Source organism: Pelodiscus sinensis, chromosome 4, assembly GCF_049634645.1.
Source record: "Pelodiscus sinensis isolate JC-2024 chromosome 4, ASM4963464v1, whole genome shotgun sequence".
In the NCBI taxonomy this organism is placed as follows: domain Eukaryota; kingdom Metazoa; phylum Chordata; order Testudines; family Trionychidae; genus Pelodiscus; species Pelodiscus sinensis.
The window spans coordinates 7719331-7747259 of NC_134714.1; the positions used below are offsets into that span (position 1 = coordinate 7719331).

At 45.2% G+C, this 27929-nt stretch overlaps 1 protein-coding gene across 1 annotated transcript; it reads left to right on the forward strand.

Annotated features, from left to right (window-relative positions):
• The first annotated feature begins 46 nt into the window (after window positions 1–46).
• STYX (serine/threonine/tyrosine interacting protein) lies at window positions 47–27929 on the forward strand. The gene is made up of 11 exons (XM_075926212.1): window positions 47–327; window positions 14806–14838; window positions 15840–15893; window positions 17621–17718; window positions 21791–21851; window positions 23668–23704; window positions 24565–24604; window positions 24683–24733; window positions 25362–25434; window positions 26512–26605; window positions 27429–27929. Exons 1-11 carry the CDS (start codon window positions 271–273, stop codon window positions 27500–27502), a joined length of 672 nt encoding a protein of 223 aa, XP_075782327.1. The 5' UTR covers window positions 47–270; the 3' UTR covers window positions 27503–27929.

Genomic DNA, 27929 nt, shown 5'->3' on the forward strand with positions numbered 1-27929 from the left:
TTGCCCCTCCCTTCCCGGGTCCGGCCAAGGCCCCGCCCCCGGCTCTGACGAGCGCGGCCCCGCCCCCGGCGGGCGGAGGCGCTGCTGGAGCGGCGCCCGGCGGGCGGGGAGCGGCGGCCGCGGGCGGGCGGGACGGACGGAGGGAGGGAGCAGCAGCAGCAGCATGGCGGCCGGGTGCGAGCCGCGGAGCGCGCCGCCGCCTTCCCCTCCCGTGGCGGGGCCCGCGGGCCCGCTGCCCGAGTAGCCGCGCCGCCCGGCGAGCGCCCGGCCATGGAGCTGGCCCGCCCGGCCTTCCCCGCGCTGCCGCAGGCCAAGGAGGACTCCGAGGTGAGCGGCCCGGCCTGGCCACGGGACCGCCCCCCGCTCGCTCGCGCACCGCCGGGTCAGCCTCCCCTCAGCGCCCCCGGCCCCCCCGCGCGGGACGGGCCCCGCCCCATGGGCCTGCCCCCCGGCCCCTTCCCCCTCCGGGGCACCCGCCCCTCCCCCCGCTCCCTCAGGGGCGCCTCGGGGCACCCGCCCCTCCCCCCCGCTCCCTCAGGGGCGCCTCGGGGCACCCGCCCCTCCCCCCCGCTCCCTCAGGGGCGCCTCGGGGCACCCGCCCCTCCCCCCCGCTCCCTCAGGGGCGCCTCGGGGCACCCGCCCCTCCCCCCTCAGGGGCGCCTCGGGGCACCCGCCCCTCCCCCCCCTCTCTCAGGGTTTCCCCGCCCCGGGACATCCCCTTCCGCAGGGGAACCCTGTGATCCCCCTTCCCTGCCTCCTTCCCCCCCCCCCCCCCGGGCTCTCGGCCACGCCCCCCTTCCCCGTGCAGGGCGCTGGGGCAGTGTGTGCAAGGGGCGGGGCGGGTAGACATTGAACCCAACTGTAACCCGCGTGTGTAACAGGAACCACTTGGAGCCAGAGGTGCGGCAGCGATAGGGAGCCTAAGCACCCCCCCCCCCCCCCCCATGCCTTGCAATGAGTAGGCTTCTGGCCCGAGGTGCCTTGCTACCGATTACACCTGCCCACAAGGTCCCATCCGCTTGCTGCTGAATAGGGCACCTCATCCCCACTGGGCACCTGCCTCATTTCCCAGTCTGCCACTGAATATAGCACCCTGCTGTCTGCTCTCCGTGATCACTAGTTATAGCCTAGCTACTGTGGTCTGCAAGGTTGTCCCCACTTCGGTAGTGTTGTAGTGTTGCAGGGCAATCGGCTCCTACCTCAGTGCTTAGCAATTGGTGGGAGTTGGACATCCCCTTTCCAAATATGTGGCTATTTACTAACTGAAGTCTTGTGTGTAATGGGGGCTGTCATCTAAATAGTGCAACTTCAGCTACATGAATAGTGCAGCAGAAGTCGACATATTTAGGTCTACTTACTGTGGTATCTTCAGGGAGGTGAGTTGACAACTGGCATTCTTCCAGTGACTCCCTTTACTTTTCTCGTTCTGGTGAAGTACTAGGGTCAAGGAGAGAGCTCTTGGCAGTCGTCTTAGCATGTCTTTACTAGATGCAATGAAGCAGCTCCTGCTGGATCGATCACTGCGCATTGATCCAGCGTGTAGTGAGGACATGCCCTGAGATCCAGTGGAAAGAATTTGGAGCACTCACAGATAGGGATGCCACTCACAGATAGGGATGCCACTCACAGATAGGGATGTGAATGGTTAACCTGTTAACCCATAGAGGCTGAAGCAGCTCCCTGCCCACTGCAGGCAGGAAGCTGCTTGAGCCTTGCCGGGCCCACTGCAGGTAGGGGCAGGTGCAGCCCTTGTCCGTGGTTGGGTGGGGGGCTACTCAAGCTGAGCCATGGTGAGTGAGAGGGGGAGGCCCGCTGTTGACTAGCCAATTAAACAGGATTTTACATCCTTAGTCTCAGATACAAATAATGTGCCTGTTTGCAATATATGAAAACACAAGTGTGCTGCTTTTGATAATGTCATATGGGTAAGGCCCTGCCAAATTCACAGTCCATTTTGGTCAATTCTAAAGTCATAGTATTTTAAAAATTGTAAATTTCATGGTGTCTGATATTAAATCTGAAATTTCATGGTGTTGTTACTGTAGGGGTCCTGACCCAAAAGAAGGTTGTTGAGGGTGGGGGGTACATGGTTATTGTGGGGAGATTATTGCATTAATAATGTTATAACTATTGCCACTTTTGCTTCTGTACTGCTACTGGTGGTGATGCTGCCTTCAGAGCTGGATTACAGGAGAGTGGTGCCCGCTGGCCAGGAACCCAGTTCTGAAGGCAAAGACAGCAGCAGTGCAGAAGTCAGGATAGCATAGTATCATATTGCCACCTTGACTTCTGTGCTGCTACCTTCAAACGGGTTCTCTCTCCACAGAGCTCTGAAGGCAGTAGCTCAGAAGTAAAGGTGAAATGTATGGTATTGCTACCCTGACTTCTGCGCTGGTGCTGGCAGTGGTACTACCTTCAGAGCTAGTTGCTTAGTTTGCAGCTACAGCTCTCTGGCCACCCAGCTGTGAAGGTAGCACAGAAATATAAGGGTGGAAGTACCATGACTCCCCTACAGTAACTTTCAATAACAGTTCCCCTCTCAAACTCTTTTAAGTCAGGACACCCAGTTTGTTCCTCTTGGTTTCTGAGGACAGGACAAGGAGTAATGGGCTTAAAGTGCAGCAAGGGAGGGTTAGATTGGACATTAGGAAAAAATTCCTAACTGTCAGGGTGGTCAAATATTGGAATAAATTGGCAAGGGAGGTGGTGGAATCTCCCTCTCTGGAGATATTTAAGAACAGGTTAGATAGACATCTGTCAGGGATGGTGTAGAAGGACCTTGGTCCTGCCTTGAGGGCAGGGGGCTGGACTCGATGACCTCTCAAGGTCCCTTCCAGTCCTATGATTCTATGGTTTACTCTGTATTATACAGATTTCACAGGGAACAAGTACACAATATACCAGATTTCACGGAAGAGCCCAGATGTCAGGGTACTACATAGGGTCCTATGTAGAAAGAACACATCATGCTGCTGCATTTATGATTGGATGTTGATAGTATCTGAAATGTTGACATTTTATGAATTGCAACATAATTTGCTGATGCTAGCAATTATTACATCTGTATTACTGGGAATTATTGTTTCTTGCTTGTTTTGTATTTTAATAAATTAGGTATTGCATATCTATTTTCTTATTTTGATAGTATTTCTTTAATGCCCTTTACCTACTAGGTCAGGTATCTGTGTCTACAATTTTAGACATTCTCAAGCGCAGTTGTAGTATGGTTTTCATCTGAGTTCAAATTATAAGTTGTGTTCATATCCCCTGCAGTCTAGTTATGGTATAGCTGATTAAACAAAATATCTGCCCACTTTGGAGCACCCATGCATGCTACCTACAGCTGAGTCTGGAAATGGTAACCAGAATTGTTTGACTTTTAAACTCCAGTTTAAACAGGTTTTGAAAATAAATATTGCTAATATTATAACCGTTTCAGTGCATTACAATTAAATTATAAATCTAATTTATTTCTCACAATTTGGATTTTTGTGTAGATGGTCAAAACACATTAATCCATCATAGTTCTCATATATTAACATAATGCCGTAAGATATGGGTGTAAATGCAACAGTGAAAAATTTTAGAAATCTTTTTTAAATTGTGAAAACACTTTGATAACAGGTCTTGTAAATATCTTTACGTAATTTAAGTCACGTAACTTGCATCCTTTCGATTGACATTTGTGGGGAGGTATAAAGACTATAATACCTCTGATGTTAGAAAAATATTGTTATAAAACTAAGCCAAATAGGTGAGGAGAGCTAAAATCACTTATAATGCTATAAAGTTCATTGCTTAAAATATTCTTTTGGAAAAAAAAATTAAAATTGGCCAGTCCACAAAAATAAAATAATTCAGTGAAAATTGAAATTTCGTCTTATACACAGCCATTGGAATACAGATTAGAGCTAATAGTATAAATACACAACTGTTGAGATGCCTATAATACTGAAGACTAGTGTGATAAAGTGAGTGAGTTGATTTCTCTGTACATAATATCCCAGAGAAAGTTAACAGGACAGTTTTCTGGTAAACAATGTATTTGTATTTGGGGTGACATTGCTGCCACTAGTCTTGGAGAAAGATGCCTTTCAGTGTGTCTTTAAAGAGCCACCCTTTAATCACTTAGAAGACTTGCATTAAGCATCATTTACCCCTATTCAGTGGGGTGAGGTTAAGTTCAGCATGCTTCAACAGCATTTGTAGTCTGCTTCCTTCTTAGGGACTGGAACTTATAATTGGCTCTCCCATATGAGCGCACAGAGCCATGGCTCATATTTTCTGTTTTTATTTTGTATTTAGTTGAATAGAATGAATTTAGTGTTCATGCAAATGAGAATCTCAATTACGGTCTCCAGGTAGGCATAATGTAGACAGGTGCTGACATCAAGCTTCTGCCAACATACATCAGTCCTGGCTTGCATTATCTCCACTGTTCCACTCTGCTGCACAGACTGCAATAATGCTAAATTGTACAATTTTATGACATGAGCTAATAAGGTCTAGAATGAGACCACTTCTTTATTGTTTTCCACTGGTAATTTGGGTGTAATAACTGATTTTGGTGAATGAAGGAAGAAATAAAGAGCAATCTTAATTTCAAGAGGCAAAGATAATTGGTGTTTGCCAGAAATGTAGAAGAAAGCAGGATCTATGTAATTGGAACAGTGCAGCACCTTAAACATTGGCAGTGGTAATCACTGCTCAAGTATTTTAGTTTGAAGAAAAACTTGAGATGAATTTAATGCAAAAGTGTTAGTATTTAAAATTTCCATTTGTGGTAGCTCAATATTTGGATGCATGTGGCTAAAGTAAAAATTTGTAATGTTCAGTCTCTTGGTGTAGTAGCTCTCAACCTTTCCAGACTTCTGTATCCCTTTTAGTCTGATTTGTCTTTGTATCCCCAAGTTTCACTGAGCTTAAAAACTATTTGTTTAGAAAATAAGACCTAAAAATACAAGGGTCACAGTGCATTATTATGGGGAAATTTCTTACTTTCTAATTTTTACCATATAATTAAATTATAATATAAATTAATTGGTATATAATGGGGGGTTTAAAATGTGCTTTTTTGTAAATGTGTAACTGATTGTAGTGAGACAGAGTGGCTGCCCATTGACCCAGAGGGGGAGGAGCCCCTTCCCAGAGCTCTGGTAGGCTTTTAAAACACCACTCCTGGTGGGCAGAGACCAGCCCATCACCTGACTGGAAGTCAGGAGGCGGGCCTAGAGCTATAAAAAGCCAGCCTGGAAAGTCAGTCAGCTGCCAGAGGAACCAGAAGCATGCCAATATGGGGTGGTGGGCATGGACCTAAAAGCCAGTGCTGGAAGACACATCTGTCTGTTTAGTGCCCCGCCCTGAACCAGGTCCTGGGCCTGAGCTGCTGGACTATTGTGGCCAGCCCTGGCCCTGAGCTGCTGGACTATTGTGGCCAACCCACAGTGAGGGCTTGGCATAATTAACTTGGCTCTGCCCAGTCATAGGCTCAAGCCCCTGGACTTAGTGATTGCGGGCATGGACTGACCAGAGCCCCAGACTCATGGTACAGCTAATTCCCCAAGAGAAACTGAGCAAGGGTGCAGTGAAGTGGAGTGGCTGCTCACTGATTCAGAGGGGGAGGAGCCCCTTTCCAGAGCTCTGGTAGGCTTTTAAAACACCACTGCAATTTTAAAAAACAACTCCCTGCAAGCATTGGCTCCCACCTGCTCCCTTCCCCCCAGAGGCAGCAGCGCAGAGGAGGTGGGGCCTTGTATGTAACCGTGAAGGTTAACTGATGAGCCCAGACTCATTGGTTAACTGTTTGAAAATCATTGTGATAGTGTATGAGTTTGAAGTACAGGTCACGACCCAGTACTGGGTCGTGGAAAATTAGGCACTGGGTCATCTTGCTGTAGGGTTACTAGGTGACCAGTGTGCATGCTAGGGCAGCTCCCTGCCTGATTGGGCACTGTGGACTGCACAGTGCCCTGGAAGCTGTGCAGGAGACGGGAAAATCCCAATGCGCCATCACAGAAGCGTATAGTCAAATGCAGCTTCCCAACCCCATCTTTGTGGTTGTGTACAACACAGCTGTGCAGGTATGCACTAGTGTTAAATCCTGTTTAACCACTGCTTAGAAAGATCTGTGTAGGAGTTATCTGACACCTTCTTCTGCCCAGCTCCATTCCTTTTAGGCATCCTATTTGTACCTGCCTGGTACTATCCTAGGGCAGCTGCTTTTTGTGACCTCTAAGGATTTCAATCCATGGTAGGAAATGGATATGAAAGTAGCACATTTTACAGTGATAAAAAGGTAATTGTCCTTTCTTTTGAATATATTTTCAGTAGCCTGTATATATCTGATTAATGGCAAAACTAAGAATCAGACTAGATGAAATTCATATAATTGGATGTTAAATCATTTTTTTATTAATGCATTTTATGGTCTTTTGGCATTTGTATTTTTCATTCCTATTCAGAAGGGCAATCAGTACAACCAATTTAAGTTTTATATATAGTATTTTATGGAGAAAGTGATTAGCTAATGAGCAAAGGAAGGTTTCAGTATAAGTGGGGGGGGAATAATTAGAAGGAGGATGTGAGTGAAAGAATAATCTCGGAATCATGGGGAGTTGTGGTGTAAGGACAACGTGCTGAAATTGTCAGAACGGACTACTAGTAGAAAATGAAATGAGGGGTGTAGGACAAAGTAAATCAATGAATTTGAATGCCAGGAGGGAGAGCTTGATTTCAGAAAATGAAATCAGCGGCTACATTGGGGGGGCCTGCAGCAGAGCAGATGGAGTGCTGCAGGGTTGGTCTGGTAGCGCTGACCCTTGGCGTGGCGAGACCAACCCAGCAGCGCCCCAGCTGCTCTGCCCCGGCTTCCCCGATTCAGCCGCTGGTCAGTTTTAGCAGCGGCTGAATCGGGGAAGCTGGGGGCAGAGCAGCTCCAATGGTCCGGCTGCCCGGAGCACTTCCGGGTTCCTGATGGTGCCGGACCATCAGGAGTGCCGGACCATCAGATGCCGGATCATCGGAGTTTTACTGTATTTTGTACTGAATAATTATTCTTAGGGTCAGAGAGTGAGAAAGATACCGTCTTTCTGTAGGTAGGGCACTCACCGGAAAGGTGAGAAACCCCTATGCAGACTCTTCTTGTCATGCAGGGAAGAGAAGTAATCACACATCCTGGTCCAACACTCCGGTCATCTGAAGAAGTGTGCTGTGCCCACAAAAGCACATGATACCATCTTCATGTTTTGTTATTCTTTAAAGTGCTACTAGACTATTTGTTGTTGTTTAAGTTTTTCCTGTTACAGACTAACTCGGCTACCCCTCTGAAGCTTTCAAACTGTCTGGTTTTAGGCATGTGGCACTGCTACTCTGTAAAAAACGGTGTAGGCACCTAATTGCAGGAGTGGTTTCCTGGCTGTGAATTGCAAGGAGAGGTACCTCTCTGCAGCCTGGACTTAGGCACCTAAGTCTGAGAGAAAAGTGAGGTTAGGGGAACACATCCCTCTCACTTGCATCTCTCATTGGCTAGCTTAGGTGGGCAGCTGGCTATCATCCAGGGTTGTGTGGATCCCTTTCTTAGGTCTCGCTCTCGCTCTCGTGTTGTATAGGGAGCATCGCAGTGTCTTATGTCCTTTTGGGGATCTCTAGGCCCCTATATGAAGGATAGATTGAGACGGCAACGATGGAGTCAAACTTGTTGAGCAGGGAGACTTTATCCTGATGGCTCATGTCCAGTCAAAATAAGACAACTTAGTTACAATTTAGGTTATGGATGGGATAAGATTGTAATTGAACTAAAGTCTTGGACATGCCCAAGACACTCCTTCCATGTTACAGACCCATCCACGCTGCAGACTGTAATCTAGTCAGGACGATAACTAATAGAACCAGATTTTCTGACTTGGTTGTGGTTATAGTGCTTGCTGAATCTCAAGACACTTATGTTGTCTGGGACCCAATAGTAGGTGGTTGCTGTGTAGTCAGGGGATAGAAGGCTCAAAGTAAGGTGAGAAGAATGTATGATTGAGTACTTTATGCACAAAATGCAGACAGACATAAGCTAGAAATGGCACAGCTGGAGAAAGATGAACTAGGGTAGGGCAAAGCCTTAGAGTACTTCTGAATTTCTTACAAGAAATGAAAAAGCAATGCTTTAGGTAAGAGGATGCTGCTGATATATTCTTGTTTGAGGTGCTTTGAGGCTCAATCAATATTAGGGAAGCCATGCTAAGATCAAGTAGGAAAAGTAGTGGGATCTGTGAGAATGAGAGGTGTCTTTTATCACCTGGAGAAGAGGTGTCAGCATGGTGAAAGTCAGAATCTAGAAGGAGTCAAGGAGACTTTCCTTGGAGTTGTCAGATAACCATTGTCCACAGCAGTAAGGGCTTTTTGAAAGGGGATGGATGAGGGGTTTTTAAGTGACAGGGACAGAGCTGTTGCAGATGGGAGTGACTTATGGAAAGATGGGGAGTGAGGCAACAAGTGAAGTTCAAAGGTGGATCTAATAAGTGGTTTTCTTCATAAAAGAGAGATGCAAGATGGTACTTTCTGCTAACAGTATATCATTTCATAACTTTATACAGATCCACAAGGTCATAAACTGTATTCAGCTGGTATTTGTCATTTCACAGCTTGGCCAGACTAGTTTCTCATACAAGCAAAGAGAGCTTGTCCAACAGTTCTCTAGCGACTAATATTAAATATAGAAATCAGTATCCCAGCTTGTGTGTTAATAGCCATCCCTTGCTTCAGAACACAGATTCTAGTTAATGCTTAAATATAAAGCTGGCTTATTACATTATACACCAGGTTTTGCACCACTTTTTGAAGCTTGTGCCACTAATCTAGACTATCAAGTGTTTCACAGGCCATCACTGCTACTGACCATAATCGTGAACAGGCACAGTTTTTTACTGTAACCGGCCTAGAGAGGGTTGAACTTTGTGGATTGCTTGCTCCTCAGCCAGAACTGATCTTCCATAAAGGTGGCGATGTGTGCTCATAGGCCTTAGCTGTCACAGCAAATGTGCCATTTCAGTGACACAGTCATGTGCACGTGCATGAGTATTTGCACTGTGTCATATATAATGTTTCTTAATGGAGCATATGCTGTTTTGTATAAGGTAAATCCAGGCAAACACCAGGTACTGTTTAAAACTCTCCCAGATTCTGCACTCTACTTGGAGCTATTGGCTCAGGTTCTTAATGACATACCCTTACAGAGCTTATGCTGTGTATTCATTTTAGCTTTTTCACAACTCCTGCAGTCCCCCAGATTCCTGCAACAATTGCCTGTGAACCACAATCCAATTTGGTATAGCTAGTTATAGATTAACAATATCTCATTGGAACAAATCACCTTTTACATGGCACTTTTCAGATTGGGGATTTACAAACCATAGATAGGAACCATTTAATCTGCTGTTGTTACATTCACTGCTTGGGTATAAGCTGCTGAATAGGGATGTCAACGGGTAGTTGACTAGATGATTAATCAATAAGCGTAGGTTTATTGATTAATCTTGTCTACTACTCGCATTTCCGGCCCCCCTCCCTTGCAGCCTCTGTATCAGAAGCAGGAGCTGGTGTTGGCAGGGGGGGGGAGAGGAGGTGTCAGCCTAAAAGCTGGTTCCTGCCCTCCTCCCCCACCGTGCTGCTGCCTCTATCAGAGGCAGCAGCGTGAGGGGGGGGGGGGGGCAGGAGAGCTTGATGCAAAGCAGCCCCTGTCCGCGAGGGTCTGAGCTCTCTGCATCTCCTGGAGCAGTCTCTGTCCATGGAAAGCCTGGGCCTCCTGCAGGGGGTCCGAACTCCTTGCAGGCAGAGACTGCTTGTCAGTAGCAGCCCCTGTCTGTGGCAGGCCCAGGCTCGCCACAGATAGTCTGCTCTGAGAGAATGCGGAGCAGCCTCTGTCCACAGGGAGCTCGGACCCCTGCGGATAGGGGCTGCTTTGCGGCAGCCTCCTTTGCCCCACACCCAAGCAGGGACAGGAACTAGCTTTTAAGATGGCTTCTCCCAGCCCCAGCTCCTGCTTCTGATACAGAGGCAGCGTTTTTTTTAAACTGCCTCCCTTTGTGAACCGGCTCCCCCTGCCATTCCATGCTGCTGTCTCTGATACAGAGGCAGCGGTGTGGGTTGATAGGGGGCTCCCCAGGAATAGGACTGGGAGCACATTGGCTGCCCGCCCCAGCCTTGGGAACTATCAAATAAGTGTATAACTGCTAAGATTTCATGTGGTTACACAACTGTTCAGTTACTCGATTGCTAACATCCCTACTGCCAAATGGCTAACAAAGCTTAGCAGTATTACTGTATCCAGTTGGCATGTCTTAGACTTTTATTGTCATAACAAAATTCCCACGTTTTGTCTGATCTGAGAAGAGATGCTTGGTATTGTCTGTCTGCTGGGTATCTCAGACAGTATGCATAGAGCATTTTCATTCAGTAAAATATATTGTTGATGGGATGAATTCCTTGGTGTGAGACATCTGCCAGAGCTTAAGCTGCAGGCAAGGATTTTTTCGTATACTTTCTATATGGTAACTGAATAATCTTCTATTGGTGAGTGCAGAACCCACAGGAGAGCTATCATAAAATCACCAGAATGATTCTTGCATTTTATTTCAGAATCTTTTAGTAACTAACAAGGATGTTAAATTGCGTTTATCTGGCTAATCATGTAGTTGATACAATTTCTGGGCCACTCAGGAGAGCTGCAGCAGGGGTAGCTCCAGGAGCCACCTGCTCTGTATTTTAGATGTAGTACATCGTTTCAAATGCAGAGGCACAGTGTCCCAGACCAGCGTGAGCCGGACTGCTTGTTCGCAACTCATGCCGAGTCCAGCAGCCCCTGTTCGTGGCAGCCAGCCCTGTCCAGTGCAAACAAGGGCTGATGCTGGAGCAGCCTCTGTTCATGACAAACAGGGCCGCGGACAGGGGCTGGTGCCGGAGCTGGAGCAGCCTCCGACCATAGTGAGCCTCAGCCCGCTGTGGGCAAAGGCTGCTTCGCAGGACCTTTCCTATTCTCCCCACCCCTCTGCCTCTGAGAGGCAGCAAGGGCCAAGGAAGTGAGTAGTCAGTACTCCTCTCCGGTTACGCTTATCAGGTAGTCAAGTACTCGCTAACATCCCTAGTAGCTAATTGTGTGTACTGTCCAAAAAGAATTCCCAGTGGAGAATGGCTTTTGTTACCCTTAAGACTTCCCAAAGACATTAGAAACTGATGTCTGGAAAGTGCACACTGACATTTTTCTCCATTCAGATTATCTTCAGGGCATCCCTAATTTTCTTTCCCTTAACTGTGTTTTGCTAATTGCTGCCAGCTTCTCTTGCACTACTACATTTTCTGCTGCATGATTTGGCCCCTATTATGATTTGTCTGCTTTCTTGTTTGTGCGCTTTTTAAATATTTACGCAAAAAGGTGGGGGGGTTTTGTTCCTAGAAAATGAAAATTAGAAAGTAGTAGGACTCAGTCTTGCCTGAATATAATTTATTGTATATTTAAATTATCTTGAAAGGAATGTTGTAATCCATCAAGACTAAACTTCTAACAAGTGTATGCACTCTCAGTATGCATTTTCATCATTCTCAATTAAGACTATATCTGATAAATTTAATAATACAAGGCAACCAAACAATGCTTATCCAAACATACACAGATTGGTACAACAGATCCCTAGGACAAAAGGGGCATAAATCCATCGTAGGCCTTGTCTATGTGGATAGTTAGACCAAAGGGAAAGCCAATATGGAGGCTCTCATTTTGGTTTCAATGAGGCTTACTTCAGTTGAGCTTAAATTGATTACAGACAGATTTAAGTTAAACCGAGATGAGTCCACACAGGGCTTCCATTGTTTTAATTAAACTAGTGCAAATTTGTGTGTAGACAAATCTTTTTAAAAAGGGAGAGTTCTTTTCAGTCTACCTAGATAGCACATGTAAGATACTGGTTATCAGTACAGGCAGTCCCCGAGTTACGCAGATCCGACTTACGTCGGATCCGCAGTTACGAACGGGGTCCTCTCCCTGGTCTCCAGCAGACCAGGGAGAGGAAGCAAAGCGGCGGAACACGCGGGCAGCCCAGACACGTCTGAGCTGTCCGCTGCCCGCGTGCTCTGTGGCTTTGCTCTGCTTTGCTCCCCGTCCCCCTGGTCTGCAGACCAGGGGGACGGGGAGCAAAGCGGTGGAACACGTGGGCAGCGGGCAGCCCAGACGCATCTGGGCTGTCCACTGCCTGCGTGCTCCGCGGCTTTGCTCTGCTTTGCTCCCCGTCCCCCTGGTCTGCAGACCAGGGGGACGGGGAGCAAAGCGGGAACACACGGGCAGTCCAGACGTGTCTGGGCTGTCCCGCTGCCCCCGTGCTCCGCAGCTTTGCTCCGGACGCCTGTGGTACAGCAGCTGGGGCGCTGCCGGTTGGTCCCGTAGCACCGCTCTGGGCGCTACTGGACCAACCCGGCAGCACCCCAGCTGCTCTGCCCCAGGCGTCCTGATTCAGCCACTGCTGGTCAGTTTCAGCAGCGGCTGAATCAGGATGCCTGGGGCAGAGCAGCTGGGGTGCTGCTGGGTTGGTCCAGCGGCGCTACTGGACCAACCCAGCAGCACCCCAGCTGCTCTGCCCCAGGCGTCCCCAAGTCAGCTGCTGCTGAAACTGACCAGTGGCTGACTACAGGAACCCCCTGCCCCGGGCTTCCTGGAATCAGCCGCTGATCAGTTTCAGCAGCAGCTGACTTGGGGATGCCTGGGGTTCTTAAATTGAATCTGTATGTAAGTCAGAACTGGCGTCCAGATTCAGCCACTGTTGAAACTGATCGGTTTCAGAAGTTGCTGAATCTGGATGCCAGTTCCGACTTACATACAGATTCAACTTAAGAACAAACCTACAGTCCCTATCTTGTACGTAACCCGGGGACTGCCTGTATCTCAATACCTTATCCTATGCTTTTAACTATCAACAGTACTGTAAACTATCTTCAGATTTCATTTTGGAACAAGTATAAGTCTAATGCAATCAATTATATTCAGGCAAGACTTAGAAAGCAGTAGGGCTAATTTTCTTTTCCTAGGAATAAAAACCACCTTTTTGTGTAAACAAGAAATCCTTAAGGTAATCACCAATCATGCAAAACAAAGGACGCAATCAACTAAAAACCATATTTCATAGGAATTTACCTTCTGTTACAAAGTAGCGCATGATTAGTGTAATTGGAAGATAACTTTTAAAAATTAACTAATGTATTTACTTTGTGCATTTGGCAGTGTTTTCTGTGTAATCAGTTTCACTGCAATCCATTTTCCTTGTTTGTGTAGTCTTTTCACACAGTAATAGAGAGAACTTTTCTTAATGTGTTTCATATTTTAATTTGCATTGAACTTTTCTCAAATGCTGTCCCAGATTTAATTTTGCAGTCCAGGGGTTTAGAGAAAAAATTTGCTCTGATACCAACATCCTGTATAATTCTACTAAATATCATTTAGTCAGTAAAGCCTCGCTGAATACCTATTTTAGTTTTAAGATGTTATCTAAATGAGGAAAAGTTGATACTACAATGTTAACAGTATTTATGGCTTCATCAGATTCCTAGAATTGGCCATACTATGATTTTGGGACCTGAAGATACTGCTCCCCACTTTTGAAATATAGGGGTTGCATTCTGTAATTATTTCCTTGCAATATAAACTGCTACTGTAACCTTGACACTTCAAAGACGTGGTCAGCAGTTGTCCAATAAGTGTGTTTTTAATATAAACTCTTCATTTTCTAAGGGGGTGGTGAGAAGGGATATTAGCAGGTCCCTGAAAGGGCAAATGGGAAGAGTTCATATACATTTAACAAAGGAGGTATTAATGCCTCTGGTGAAGGTGGATTAAAGAAAGCTTATGTAAATACACACACACTGGAAAACTAAGCAGGTGTGTTTATCAACCTAATCTCTTTGTGCATGTGTTTTAGTCCTTTGGCCTCCTGCCCTCCCCTCATTACCTTTTCAGATTGTAATTTCTTTTTGTTGATAGGTTTTAAACCTCACCTCTGACTATAGGAAAAAACAGAGGGGCAGGTGGAAATGCTGGTCCCAGCATCTAGAATGTGCAGGTGGATTGAGAGAATGGTACAAAATGAGCCAAAGCAGACTGCTCTGTGGTGGACTTTACACTGACAAAGGTGCATCCCCACAAAAAAAACTTGGAAGGAGTTGTGATAGTGCAGGAATCTGACACACTAACTAACAGGTGCTGGCTGGATGCAGGGAGGGGTGCGTACAAACACGTACAATTGTCTAGGACACATTAAAATGGAAAATATATTTTTGTGGCTTACCCTGCAGTGGAACTGGCAAAGTGTGTGCATAAATAAAATAAGCTTCTGAAATTGTCAAAGCTAATATCAAGTGATTGTTTATATGGTGTCACCTGCAGGATTTCTGTTGATGTGCACTCTTGCAAGTGTTATAATTATAGAAACATCACCTTTACCAGAATTTTGTATCCCCCTCCCCCATTGCCAATGCAGAAAACCATTCAGACACAGATTAGGCCTGATCCATTCATCATGAAAAGTTTTAATTTCACGGTTACCTTTGGTTGGCATTCTGCCGATTAGTCCAACAACTTGCTTTGCTTTGGCAGTTCGTTTTGACCCAAGATGCATTTAGTAACAGATTATGAAATGGCAGGCAGCTAGCTTAATTTAGAAAATCCATTTTCCAGCAATCTATTTCACAAAGTTTGTTTTGGTTGCTAGCTTCTTTTTTTTTTGCACATTCCCTATTGTGTGTGAGTGTGTATATATATTTTTATTTTATTTTTTAAAGGATTGGACCTATCCCATGAGAAGAGAGATGCAGGTATGACACTTTAATTTGTTCATTTGAGTCAAAACCCAGTGGCTCTTTCAATAAGTACATCGAGTTGCCAGTTGAAAGACTTGGGTTTAAAACTAACTTCAGGCTTTTAGAGAGCAGGCTGGCAGTATTGCAGTAGATATGCCTCCTGGGGAGTGGGTGCATGCTACATTATTCTTGAATTCCCCACCTCTGTGGGGTAGTATAGAATAGTAGGAGGAACAGTCTCTTGTTTCATGTGTGCTGTGTGGTTTAATTATGGAGAGGGATTTTTTTAATGGGGGAAGAGGAATGAGGAAAGAAGAGTGGATGGTCTAGAATAAAGGGCACCTGGAATCTCTTGCAAACATACAGTTAAAAACCACAATTAATTGGGGATTTTGACTTCTGCCCCAGCACCTAAAGCATTCAGTATTCTGCCTCTCTAGATGTTTTAGAACATGGGCATGACAAATAGACTAGAGCTTTGCTTCTGACTTAAATGTGTTCAGAAGCAGTTGTTCTCAAATAACATCCTTTGGGGAATGTAAGTTTCAGTACCATGACTTCTGTCAGATCCTTGCATAAAATAAAGATCTTCAGACATGTCTTGATTGGAGGAGACTAACTGGATACAAATTGCTCATTTGTTACTTACTGTCCTGTAAAATGAAATGGCTTTATTACATATAAAGTGGACATAAGTGAGCTTTTGGAAATACAGAAGATGACTTGACTTTACTTCCAGCTCATAATTCCACTGAATCCACTATTTAAATAGGACTGGAGAAGGTGTGGCAGTCTAACTTGAGCTTTGTCCATCTAAAGTATTTAATTTTTCTTTTAAAAACAAGTCTCTTCCTGGGGGATCACATTTTTTACTTTGCAAAACTTTTTTTCCTTCCCCTGTTATAAATAACTCTTGATAACATGTCCCTCACATGACTGTTGTTTCCATGAGTTGAGTGCAATGCATCTTTAAAATAAGTTTTTTGAGCTGATATTTAATGTGTTTTCCTCTCTAGGAAATTTTACCTGGGTTATTTTTAGGCCCATATTCTTCAGCTATGAAAAGCAAGGTATGGTTTTCAAAATATTCTCCTCTAAAGTTCTGGCAAAATTGCTCTTGACATATTGTAATGTCGTTATTGTGAACAAGTAGATGTACACAATTAACATTTGTAGTCAAGTCTAACATCTTTCACATATGAGCTCAGTATGAATGAGACAAGGTGAATGAGGTAATATTTTTTTATTGGACCATCTTCTCCTTTCAAGGTACACAGAGTTCTTCCTCACGTCTGGGAAAGGAACTCTGAGGGGATGGCTAACCAGCGAAGAGAAACCCATGGCAGATCCATGCCAGCTGACTCAGGTTTATGGTGCTCTGGCTGCTTGATTGCTGTGTAGTTTTTTGGCTCAGCTTAGAGCTTGAGCTCTGGATCTCTCCCACCGCACAGTCATAGAGCCCAGGTTCCAGCCTGAACCCAGAAGGCAACACAGCAATGAAACAGCCCGATGAGCACGAGTCAGTCGGCATGGGCCAGCCACAGGTGTTCCTTTGTTGTGTAGCTATACTCACACTCATGGCTGAATACCAGATCGAACAGATCATTTAGCCACAACAGTTCTCAAACTCTGGTTTGGGATCCCAAAGTGGGTTGCAGCCCCATTGTAATGGGGTCACCAGGGCTGGCATTACACTGGCTGGGGGCTCAGGGCCGAAGTCAAAGCTTGAGCCTCACTGCCTGGGGCCAAAGCTCAAGGGCTTCAGCCCTGGATGATGGGATGCAGGTTTTTCTCCTTCTCCCCTCCCCCTGCTTGGGACGGGGGAGCAGGGTTCCCTCTCATTTTTCCCACACATGTACGGAATGAATGTTATGTGCACCAATATGAAGGTGATGTGTGCATCACCTGCTAATTTGCATATAACAGAATTCATGTGGTGAGTACGAGGGGTTTGGAATGTGGGATGGGGTGTAGGAGTGTGAGGACTCTGGCTGGGGGTGTTCTGGGGTGGGGATGAGGGGCTTGAAGTGCATGCTGCCTGGGGCTGTAATGGGGAGAGAGAACTCCCCCCAGCTCTCTTCCCCACAGCAGCACCTGTGCTGGGGGGAGAGAGTCACTACTCCCTGCCATGGCAGCTCTGGGTCTAGGTTCAAGCCAGGGGAGGGTTTTGGCTGGGTTTGGCTGAGGGGAGGGGTTCCTGTCCCCTGACAATGGCAGGCCCGGGGTTGGTTTCAGAATGAAAGAGGGGGGGCCCTGTCCCCTGGCTGCAGCAGATCTGGGGCTGGATTCCCTAGTGTGAATTAAGCTAAATGACAGGGTTTCAGTTTTAACATGTCCTAGAGGCAGAGAAACGGTTTGCAAAATTATATCATATAGCTTAGAAATGCCACTTCTCACCTGCTATGGGCTGGTTCCATCGAGATTCAGTGTTAGCAGTCATATTACCACAAGAACTTGAGAGAAGAAGTTATCACAAGATCTCATAGAAGCTGAAAGGTGAGTTGTGGGCAGGGAAACCAGTTTTTAAACCCCTTTGCTGAATTTTTAAAAATCCCTGTTGGTTGAGACATTCTTAATGTAATCCTATTTGACTGATCAATTTAAAAAAAATTCTGCTCTTTATATGAATGTTTGGGGTCTCATCTTAATGTATTTACTTTTCATATACTTGCCTGATCTCAATTTAGTGTCTCTCTCTCTCACACTCACACTAACAATAGCTTGCCATTTTTTATCTCTCTGCTATAATATCTATGCTGTTCTTTAAAATGTTTACCTGAATTCTTATATTTTGCAGCTACCTATACTTCAGAAACATGGAATAACCCATGTAATATGCATACGGCAAAATATTGAAGCAAATTTTATTAAACCAAACTTTCAACAGTTATTTAGGTAAGACATGAACATAACATTCTGAAAAATAAAACAATATTGAAGATTTTATTTTTAAAAGTGATGCTTTAATTATATTCATGGGATTTTTAAAGGTGTTTTCCGTGTTGCTAGCATGGTCCTCTCAAGTAATTGTGTTGTGTTTATAGTAATTATTTGAAAAGTTGCACTAAGATAAACAGGGTTGTCAGATAATTTCTGAGATTTGAATTTGTCCCATCCAGTCACAAAATACCGTGTATTGTGCCAAGCACACACACACAAATGAAGGTCTCTCAACTCTTCCAATTACAGATCTATCAGTTATTCAAGTGCTTGTTCATGTGCATTCCAATCAGGTGCATGCACGTGCATAGTAGCTGCAGAACTTTTTCCCTGGCCATAGCGTCCACCCATGCGCCCCTTGGAGTGGGGCCAATATAGCATCCAGTATAGGGTGCTGCCGACCCTTCCCCTCCTCAGTTCCTTCTTACAGCCAGTGACAGTGGCTGCAGAACTGTTCTTGGCCGTGCCTTATTCCCCAGGTTTCCAGGTGTGCCAGTCCGGCGTTATGCACAAGACTTGATGCACCTTACAGTGCATTTCTTGCTGCCCAGGGAGGGCCCTACGCTGAAGACAAAGGTACCAGTGAGACCTCCAGTGGAATTGAAGGGGAAGCCGGTGACGTTGGCACCAAGATCCCCCTCTCGTCAGACCAGGGGCTATAGTCAATCTCCAGCATCGACCAGGTCATTGTCGAGAAGTGCAGCCCCTAGTCAGACTATACAGGGAGCAGGAGGTTGTTGTCTCTGCACTGGAGGAGGCTTCATCCATCCTAATGGTCACCCCAGTGGCAGAACCCACCAACACAAAGGTGGACTCCCTGGGCCTTCCACTAAGGCCAGGCGCCAACGCTCGCGTTCCGGGAAGCATCCATGGTGTCAGCGACCTTCATCGTACCCTGGGCAGCTGAACAGTGGGTGCAATTTGTAGCCCTGGCACCAAGCACGGCACCATCTTATGCCGTGTTGGCACCAGATCTGATTGCAGTCGCAGCAATCAGTGTGGTTTGGAAACACATTCGACATAGGTGCTGCCCCCTACGATGGCACCGATATTGGTCCCACAAGTCAGATCGGTAGCAGACCATCCAATGTACTGCCTTCGGCACGAATCCAAACGTCAGTCCCTCTGCCTTCGGGTGTTAGAGACTCCGAGGGGGGATGATGGCAGAGAACACCACCCTCCATTGATAGCTTCCTCCTCTTCCTCACCCGACAAGGCAGTGGCCGGTTCTTCCATGGCCCTGGCCCATGAGGACCCTCTGGTCTTCTAGACGTTGCTGTGCAGGGTGGCCCAAGGTTTGAGTATCCAAGGGGAGGAGATAGTGGATGAGGCCAATCCAGTGGTTGATATATTAGCCCTTGCAGGGCCATCCAGAATTGCTTTGGCATTGATTAAGGTGGTGTCAGATACGACACAGACCCCACCTCATTGCAGCCCATGGCCAAGGAAGATGAGACGGCACTTTGTCCCCTCCAAAGAGCTCGAGTACTTTTACTCTCCTCACCACCAAACTCCTGAGGCAGTTTCCAGGGACCCTCCCCTCAAAAGAGGGAGGTGAAATGATTAGACCTGTTTGTCTGCAAGGTCTGTTCAACAAGGGGGCTGCAATTCTGTATTGTCAATCAGCATTGTCCTGGTCAGTAAGTGCCTAGAGCACTCGTTCGACCCTAACCGAGTTTACTGAGCTGCTCCCACCAGAGCCAGCTTAGCGGCTACATGCTTACAGCCCTTTCCTGCCCTGCTTCCAGGGAGGAGACTTCTCTGCCCTGCCACAGCCAGCTGAGTGCAACCGACACCATTGATGGATAAGCATCAGCTTATTGGTTAAACGATTCTAACATCCCTACTTTGCAGCCTAGCTCGCCAGACTTTTCAGTCGAACTCGTCTCAGCAATGACGGACAACACAATGACGATGTCCTGTCTCAGCAAATGGGTGCGCGCTCCTCTCCCCTGTGCGGAGAAGCCCTCAGGCCATGGGATTTCTGTGTAGAACATTCAGTCCTCCTGCAAACTTCATACCTTCCGGGAGTGCAGAACGAGCCAGCAGATCACTTCAGCAGGTCATTTCGGTGTCACGAGTGGCTGCTTCGCTCAGATGTTGCCAGCTTGATTTTCCAATGCTGGGGTGTTCCCCAAGTGGTCCTTTTCTCCCCAAGGAACAGGAAGTGCCAATAATTCTGCTCTTTTCAGAACCACAGTCCCAGGTCAGCTATGGATGTGTTTGTGCTGTTGTGGGCAGGCCATCTACTGTATGACTTCCCACCCATTCTGCTGGTCCTCAAAATAGGAGGGATCAAGCTCGTTGTTCTGATTGCTCCTGCTAGGACCCACCTCCATTGGTTTATCTCCCTCCTGGACATGTCTGTAAAGGCTCTGATAAAACACAGCCTTTGAGAGAGCAGTGTTTCAATCAGTGAAGAACTCCAACCCCACCTCCCAGACTTGGGCTTAGGGAATGCACATGAACAAGCATTCAAAGAAGAAAAAATGGTTACTCTTCCTTAACTGTTGTTTGCGATGTGTTCATGTCCATTCCAATAGCCACCCTCCCCCTCTGTTGGCAAGAAGGAACTGAGGAGGAGGAGGGTCGATAGTGCTCTCTCTTGGGTGCCATTTCTGCACCCCTCTAGCGGGTGCCTGGACTGACCCTGTGGCTAGCTGCTAGGGCAGGGGTGGGGAACCTTTTTTTGGGTTGGGGGCTGCTGACCCACAGAAAAATCAATCTGGAGTCTCACAAGTGAGAAGAAAAGAAAAAACAAAACAAAAAAGCCCCTCACTGATTGAGGAGGAGAGAGACACTCCCCACATTCCCCTCACTCACCAGCGCTTAGGGGGGCCGAGGCTAGTCGATTGTGTGCTCCAGCCCTGTAGTGGGATGGCAGGGAAGCTAGAGCACTAGCGCAAGCTCCCCAATGCTGGGGGGAGTCCTGAGGGAGCCAGATCCAGACAAACCGAGGGCCACATCTGGCCCCTGAGCCTGAGGTTCTCCGCCCCTGTGCTAGGGTAAAAATCTTCTAGCTGCTGTGCACATGCGCGCACATACACCTGATGGAACGGACATGAACAGCACATCTGGAAGAACAATAGTTACGAAAGCTGAATAACTGTTTTTTCTGGCTATATTTTGTTTTAAATTGAAAGATTGTTGCAATAACTGATTCAAAGACAATATTTAGAGCAGTGGTCCCCAATGCAGTGCCCGTGGGTGCCATGGCGCCTGTCAGGGCATTTGTGTGCGCCCGCCGACAACCTGGGCTGGCCCCGCCCCCACCACGCGGTGCGCTGGAGGCGCTGGCCCCAGGCGCGTGACACGCACCGGCGCCTGGTGCGTGGCGCTTGGGCGACACCCAGCCCCGGGGCACATGCGGGCGTGCGGCGCCGGTGCTGGCCCCAGGCGCGCGGCTTGGGCGGCGGCGCTGGCCCCGGGCCCACAGCACAAGGCGCTCAAGCGGCCCTGGGGCACATGCCGACGACGGGTGCAAGGGCATCCCTGCCCCTGGCGTGCCCCAGGACGCGCGGCCCCACCCCCCGGGCATCCGGCGTGTGAGTGTCCCTGCCCCCGGGCGCCCGGGAGCCTCTAAACATTGGGGACCACTGATTTAGAGTCTTTTTATGGTTCACCAGGCCCCCAGAAGAGTGTTCAGGTACAATTTTATATCCTGAAGATACTGGGAATGAGAGAGCAGTTTAGTTATATTCTGTATAAATTCATACCCAGAATGGTCCTCTGCATCTTTGATTCCTAAGGGGTTTTGCACTGCATCGCGGATCTCATCCTTCCAGCTGAGAACCGGATAGGCTCTTTCAGCTTCAGTCAGAACATTTTAATAGCCTACAGGGGGTTCTACATTCACCATAGTCCTGGAATTGAGACTGGAAAATGAGGTTGTCTTTTATGTGGCAGTGTACAATTCTGCAGTTTTCTGAATATTGTAGCAAAGCTATCTTCTGGATTTACTGCACCCATTAAAGACAAGTCAATGTGTAATACTGTTGTATGCTCACAGTAACTGTTTTAATTGCAGGTATTTAGTCTTGGATATTGCAGATAATCCAGTTGAAAATATTATACGATTTTTCCCTATGGTAAGTATCTTGGTGTGTCTGATCGTATTGTGGACGGAGCAGTTCTATTAGATTTTCCAAGGTGACTAGTAATTTAGGGCATTACAATTTTTCCGTGCCTAAGTCACCTGATTTTTCATTTTCTAATGAATTCTATTCCTGACTCTGCAACTGTCTGCGTGGTGAACTGGATCAGGTCAGTTCACCGCTCTGCCTTGGTTTCCCCATCTGTAGAACTGGGACAGTGATACTGACCTCTAAAGCGCTTCAAGATCTGCTGATGATTAGTGCAGTATAAGAGAGGTGGTGGTAGTAATATCATCACTGTTAGTGCCTGGTTTTTAGTGGCTGCTCATCACTTTGCAAGAAGCTGGCCCATTTAAGGTGTCCCAAGATGTGTACCCAGAATTACTAGTTATTTTGGAAAACCTTGGTCACTAAGAATCAGCCCTATAATTTTTTCCTTGGAGCAAGTATTAGTACAAGTCAGTTAAAAGTTAAAGGAAGCTGGATGGTTCAAAATTTAAATTCATTTTCTGAAAGCATATCAAAACCTACTTTCTTAAAAAGTAATACTCTGGATCTTTACACAGAAAAAGTTGGTTAAAAAAATGCTGAAGCTTAATTTGTACATCTCAGATTATTTTTGACAGAATTTTATGGGGATTCCCCTCACTCCCTCCCAAATTAAGAGAAATCCTCCTTGCAGTTTGCAGTAGTCTGTGTTTTCATAGTGTGGCCCACATAATGCATTGATTCCCATGTGATCTCCTTCCTAATCATGAAGCGTTTTTTGATCACACAACATCCCTATAGCAATTCTTGCAATTTGCTAGCAGGGAGGGTAACACGCTATAAGTGTGTACATTCAACAGTCAAGTGCAATAAAGCCTTGTGTTCTCTGAGGGGAAAATACATTCTTTTTCTTCATTTCATCTCCTCCTCTCACTCTACTCCTTGAATGTGGTTCTTTGCAGCCAGTTGCCTTCTGGTTCCCCTGCTCATACTGCCTGGTCCTCTTCTCTCCCCCATTCCTTGTAGCTGTTTTACCTTGGATATGCCTTTCCCACCAATGGTTTTGGACATTCAGGATGGCTCTTGTTTGGGTCTTACATAGCAGTGACCCCCCCAAGAAGAGATCTCCTTTCTAGCTGCTTTTAAGGTTACCAGGCTCTTCTAGGAAGTGAAGAGACTGGGGCCTTGAGCAGCTAGAAACAAGGAAGAGCTAGTGCTAGTTGACCGTCTCATATTGGTGTTGGTCCAGAGAACTCTTTAAACCATAAATCTTATGTTACAGGTTGATTACTATAAACCTACACAATATTCCAGTAAATAAGGTCCTTGCAAAATATAAAGGGTCTTTGTAAAGTAGATACACTGACATCCTTGTAATTCTTCATTAGTATTAATTGTGACCCAGATGATATTTGTTGATTATTTTGATTTTTATCTTTTTACGACCAGATAACATAGACTTGTTTGCATTGAATTGTCCTGAATAACTTGGGAGCATTTTGGGATCATAAATAACAAAGTTTATGGTAATGCTTATCTAAAATGTGTTTAATTTATAATTAAATCTTTATTAAATCTCTTCAGGTAACTCTTAAATAACTCCACCAAAACTTCTTTGTATCTCAAAATTCTCACACAACCCTCTAAATTTGTATGTAGAACAGTTAAGTCACACATTAGTATGTACAAATCTTGAATTTTTATATATTGACTGAGGATTGGTGTGAAAACTTCAGATTTTAAATGTAAAAATTGTGTTAGTATTTACAGCTCTAGTTGGAATTGCACGTCTTCATATAACCAACAGTCTTTTTTCCTATAGACTAAAGAATTTATTGATGGAAGTTTACAAACTGGAGGTAAACTTGCATGTACTTTATTCTTTGATTACCTCATTTCCTTATGGCTTGTTATAAAGCTTTAAAGATCCACTAGCATAGTTGTATGTATCTGGACATAAATACTTGTAACTTAAGTGGGGATTTCCCAAATTTTGGGGTTTCTTGGCTGACTGGTGCTTGTCATTTTGCATGTTTGTGTATTTGGTCATGAAACTTGTCTTAACATTGCACATCTTTAATCGGACGATCCTGGGGAAATAGGGTTTGCTGAATTAAAGATTTTGCCAGACCAGGGAATGAGTGAGGGGGATGTTAGTGGGACGCTTATCTGGCGCTCTGCGTCCCGTCTGCTCCCATGCACTGCCTCCTACTGCTATGGGAGCGGTGGGGGAAAGCCTCCGATGGAGTGTATCGCTCTGCTGCTGCTCTTCCAGCAGCAGCGTGCAGAGTGGCTTCTGCCTGCCAGGTTCCATACCATGGGTATTCCCGATTTACACCCAGAGTATGGAGGTTATAGTATATAGGCCCAATACAAACTGTTCTCCTTCTTTGCCACTCAAAACTTGGATAACCAATCAAACTATTCCTATTCCAATCTTTACACTGCAGATTTGATTGTGTTCTGGAAACAAAGACAGATTCATACACTTGGGTTTTTGTTTTTAAATGCAGGGTCTCACTCTTAATACTGAGATCCTGTTAGCATGGATCCTGATTAGTGATGTAGAGTGAAGTAATACAAAATTTGTAAGACACTTAACCTGTTGTTCTTTAGAAAATATCTTGCTGTTGCATAGATGTATTTAAAGTGAAAAGCTGGTAAACTTGGGAAGGAATCATTTTTATCCATCTATACAAGTAATTCTCTCTTTTTTCAGGGAAAGTTCTTGTCCATGGAAATGCAGGGATTTCTAGAAGGTAGGAACCTTTTCCTTTTCTTTTTGTTTTTTAATCCTATGCAGGTATGTATTTTCTAAATAGTTTGTTTCTTTTCAGTGCTGCCTTAGTTATTGCATACATTATGGAAACATTTGGGGTGAAGTACAGGTAAGAAAAATACATTTAAACTGATGTGTAACTTAGTTGACTTATTTGTGGAAACTGAAATAAAAGATGCTTATAGGACATTGGTCCATTTGTAGTTTAAGTACTATCTTTCCAAACAAGTACTTAATTATAAATGTAAAATAATGATTTAATTTAGTAATATTCTAAAGAATTTTCAAAGGGAATGTACAGCCAGCGGATGCAAGGCATAAATCAACCTTTAACTCTTGGGGGTTGGGAAGAGACTTTTGCCTTTGGGCAGATTATCCCATGAGGGAGGATTGCTTTTAGTTTCCTCTGAAGCATTTAGAGACAGGATACTGGACTAGATGGACCACTAGTCCATGTTCTTACATGCTGTAATAGACTCTGGGGGCCTCTGCCATCCAATGCAATTTAGAGAGATCCTAACACTGTGGCTGTAGCAAAGGGGAGCCTAAAGATATCTAAAACCACCTTCTCCCACAGCACTAAGCTACCCTGGTACAGAAGGGTTAGTTCTAACAGCGTTTTAAAGAAAAGTGTTTTTCTCCAAGAATTCAGAGCCAGCAGGAATACTGTTGTAGCTGTATTTATTTTGTTAGTCAATAGAGATGAATGCATTGGAGATTTTATTTTTCTCGTTAAGGGATGCATTTACTTATGTTCAAGAAAGAAGATTCTGTATTAATCCTAATGCTGGATTTGTCCATCAACTTCAGGTAATGTTTTTCTTGGCTATTACATACATCATATGGCTGTCCTTTCCAGCCAGTTATGTATCTACTTGTGCAACTAAATATCAGTATTTCTTGAGTGGTTTAAAATTAACCTAACTAGAATGTTTGTTAGCGTTCTCTGATACTCATTTATCTGGAATTATTTGCGGGAAGAAGAGAGTAGTTACTATAATCAGCAGAATCAAGCTTTGAAAAAAAGCAACTTCAGACATGAGTAAGAAATGAAAATCTGTTACTTCATACATCATCTTAGCGCTTCTTTAACTACTGGTTAGTCTGCGGCCAACAGAGAACGTCAAAGCAGTTATTGTGGTGTAAATGTATAGCCATTACATTTATTGGCCTAGTGTCCCAGAACAAAGTATGAAAATTGAATAAAGCAAGCTCAGTAGTAAGGTTTGAAGTCACTATGCCACCAGATTTAAATAGATCTTTTGTGTAAATGGTTGGGAAACCTCCGGGGTGATGTACTGAAATGGGCTTGTAGTGCTTGGCAGTCATCCACTTTGCTAGCTGGTGGTGAGACAATTAATTTAGATTTATTTGTATAATATCTTCTTTGTAGGATGCCTCTCCTTTGTGGTCATTTTATTTTTAAATGTGTGGCATTTGCCAGTAAATACCCTGTCTTCATCTTCATGGCCCTATGCAATTGTCTAAAATCACTGCAGTAGTTCTATATTGACAGTTCAGTTGCTTTATAGTGCAGGTCCCCTTCCTAGAGCCAACACTGCCTTCTTTTCCCTCAACATCCTGCCTTGGGAACCTGAGTTAAGCGACTTTGAGTTGAGTGCCCCTGCTGTCAGATGGATGCCCTCTCTTTCCTCCACTCTGCCCCGACTGTCTTAGTTGAATACTAATTGCAACAAGAAAGAGAAATGGAGCTAACAAGATGGATCTGTTCCAATAAGCATAACTCATTGTTTACTAAACCTTTTTATTCCCATAAGCCCTCCTCTGACCTTTGTCCTAAGCAGCTTTCTCTCTAGCTTGCAGTCCTGTGTCTCCTGACTTTGCACAGGGCCATACATGCCTAGTAACGTGTCCTTATTTGTTTAGGAATATGAAGCCATCTATCTAGCAAAATTAACTATCCAGATGATGTCACCACTGCAGCTGGAGAGATCACTCTCTGTTCCACCTGGATCTACAGGTGAGAATTGTCTTCCGTTCTGTGTAACTGAAACCTTCCCTCCAAAAGGCAGGGATGTGCTTGGTTTTGTGACGTGTTCTCCATTGGCACCAGTGGTCAGGCTTACGCCTGCAGTGCGTGTTTCCCTCTGGGTTAAAAAATGACTTCAACTGGTATATAAGGATGGCTGCAAACGTGTTTAGGATGGAGTATTGATAGGCTGACTTTGGCATGCTGAAAGCCTGGATCCAGACTCGGGCAGCCAATAATCAGAGCATATTCCATGTCTGCAGCCAGAACAGCTCTGCTTCGGAGGTAGTATTTTGCTGTTTCAGTTGAGCGAACAGGGCACTTTTGAAATGGTACCTTTAGTCTTCCCCTATCACAGTGTCCTGACAGCAGCCTCCACGCAGGCTAGGCAGGGGGCACATGCAGTGATGATAAAAGAGTAAGGACTTAAAAGCACACACCCACTGTGCATGCTCAGATACGGTTTCTCAGTTGCTTACTCTTTAATTTACCCTTTGTTAGATTGAATATGAGCTGCAGCCCTGTCTGGTAACAAAGTGCACTTGAAATGTTGTACAGTGGGGAAGAATGCTGCCTTTGTTAACTCTCCCTCCTGTAAGCCAAATGGCTGCACATACTTGGCTCAAACTTGGCTTGTGGGGAGAGGAAGCATAGTCAGAGACCTAGCCTGGAAAATTTCACCCCCACAAGGTGCAAGTTTTGGAAGTGTGTGCAGATTTGAGTTTTTAATGCAAAAACTGTCTTATGAGCTCAATTATAGTCCGTGCTTATAACTGACTTCGTAAAGCATATTCTCTGATCTTTTTTTTTTTAGGAAGTTTGAAGCGAACACATGAGGATGAAGAAGAATTTGGAAATATGCAAGTGGCAGCAGCACAGAATGGGTGACATGTAGGGCACCGCTATTCAGAGGTTGTGAATTCCTGCACATGGAAGTGAAGAAAACTAGAAAAGACGAACTAATGCAGAACAATGAACACATCCATAGCTTCTTTTCAAATACATGTTGCTTCCAGATGTAAATCTGCCTCTGCAACACACTAGGCAACATTTTAATATGTTGGACTTCTTGAACGAATAGATGGCACTGATTGTTTTACTCCTTTTTTACACTTTGCAGTTTTATTCTATCCCAAGATTTTTGGACTTGCAAAGAGGTATTATTGCAATAATGCACTTTTCATACTTGAAATGTCTTTATTTGTATGATATAAAGTTATTACTTTAAACAAAATGCAAGCTGGGGGGGATTTGTTTATAAAGTTATTTGTGTAATTTATAACAAGAGACTTTAGTAAAGAAAAATTTGCTAAAA

Bases quoted from the DNA above. Each gene is read 5' to 3' on its own strand.
- STYX (XM_075926212.1), top strand. From the start codon at position 271: ATGGAGCTGGCCCGCCCGGCCTTCCCCGCGCTGCCGCAGGCCAAGGAG. The intron at 15,894-17,620 runs GTATGGTTTTCA...TATATTTTGCAG, and splicing joins CTTCAGCTATGAAAAGCAAG to CTACCTATACTTCAGAAACA. The intron at 24,734-25,361 runs GTAAGAAAAATA...TTTCTCGTTAAG, and splicing joins ACATTTGGGGTGAAGTACAG to GGATGCATTTACTTATGTTC.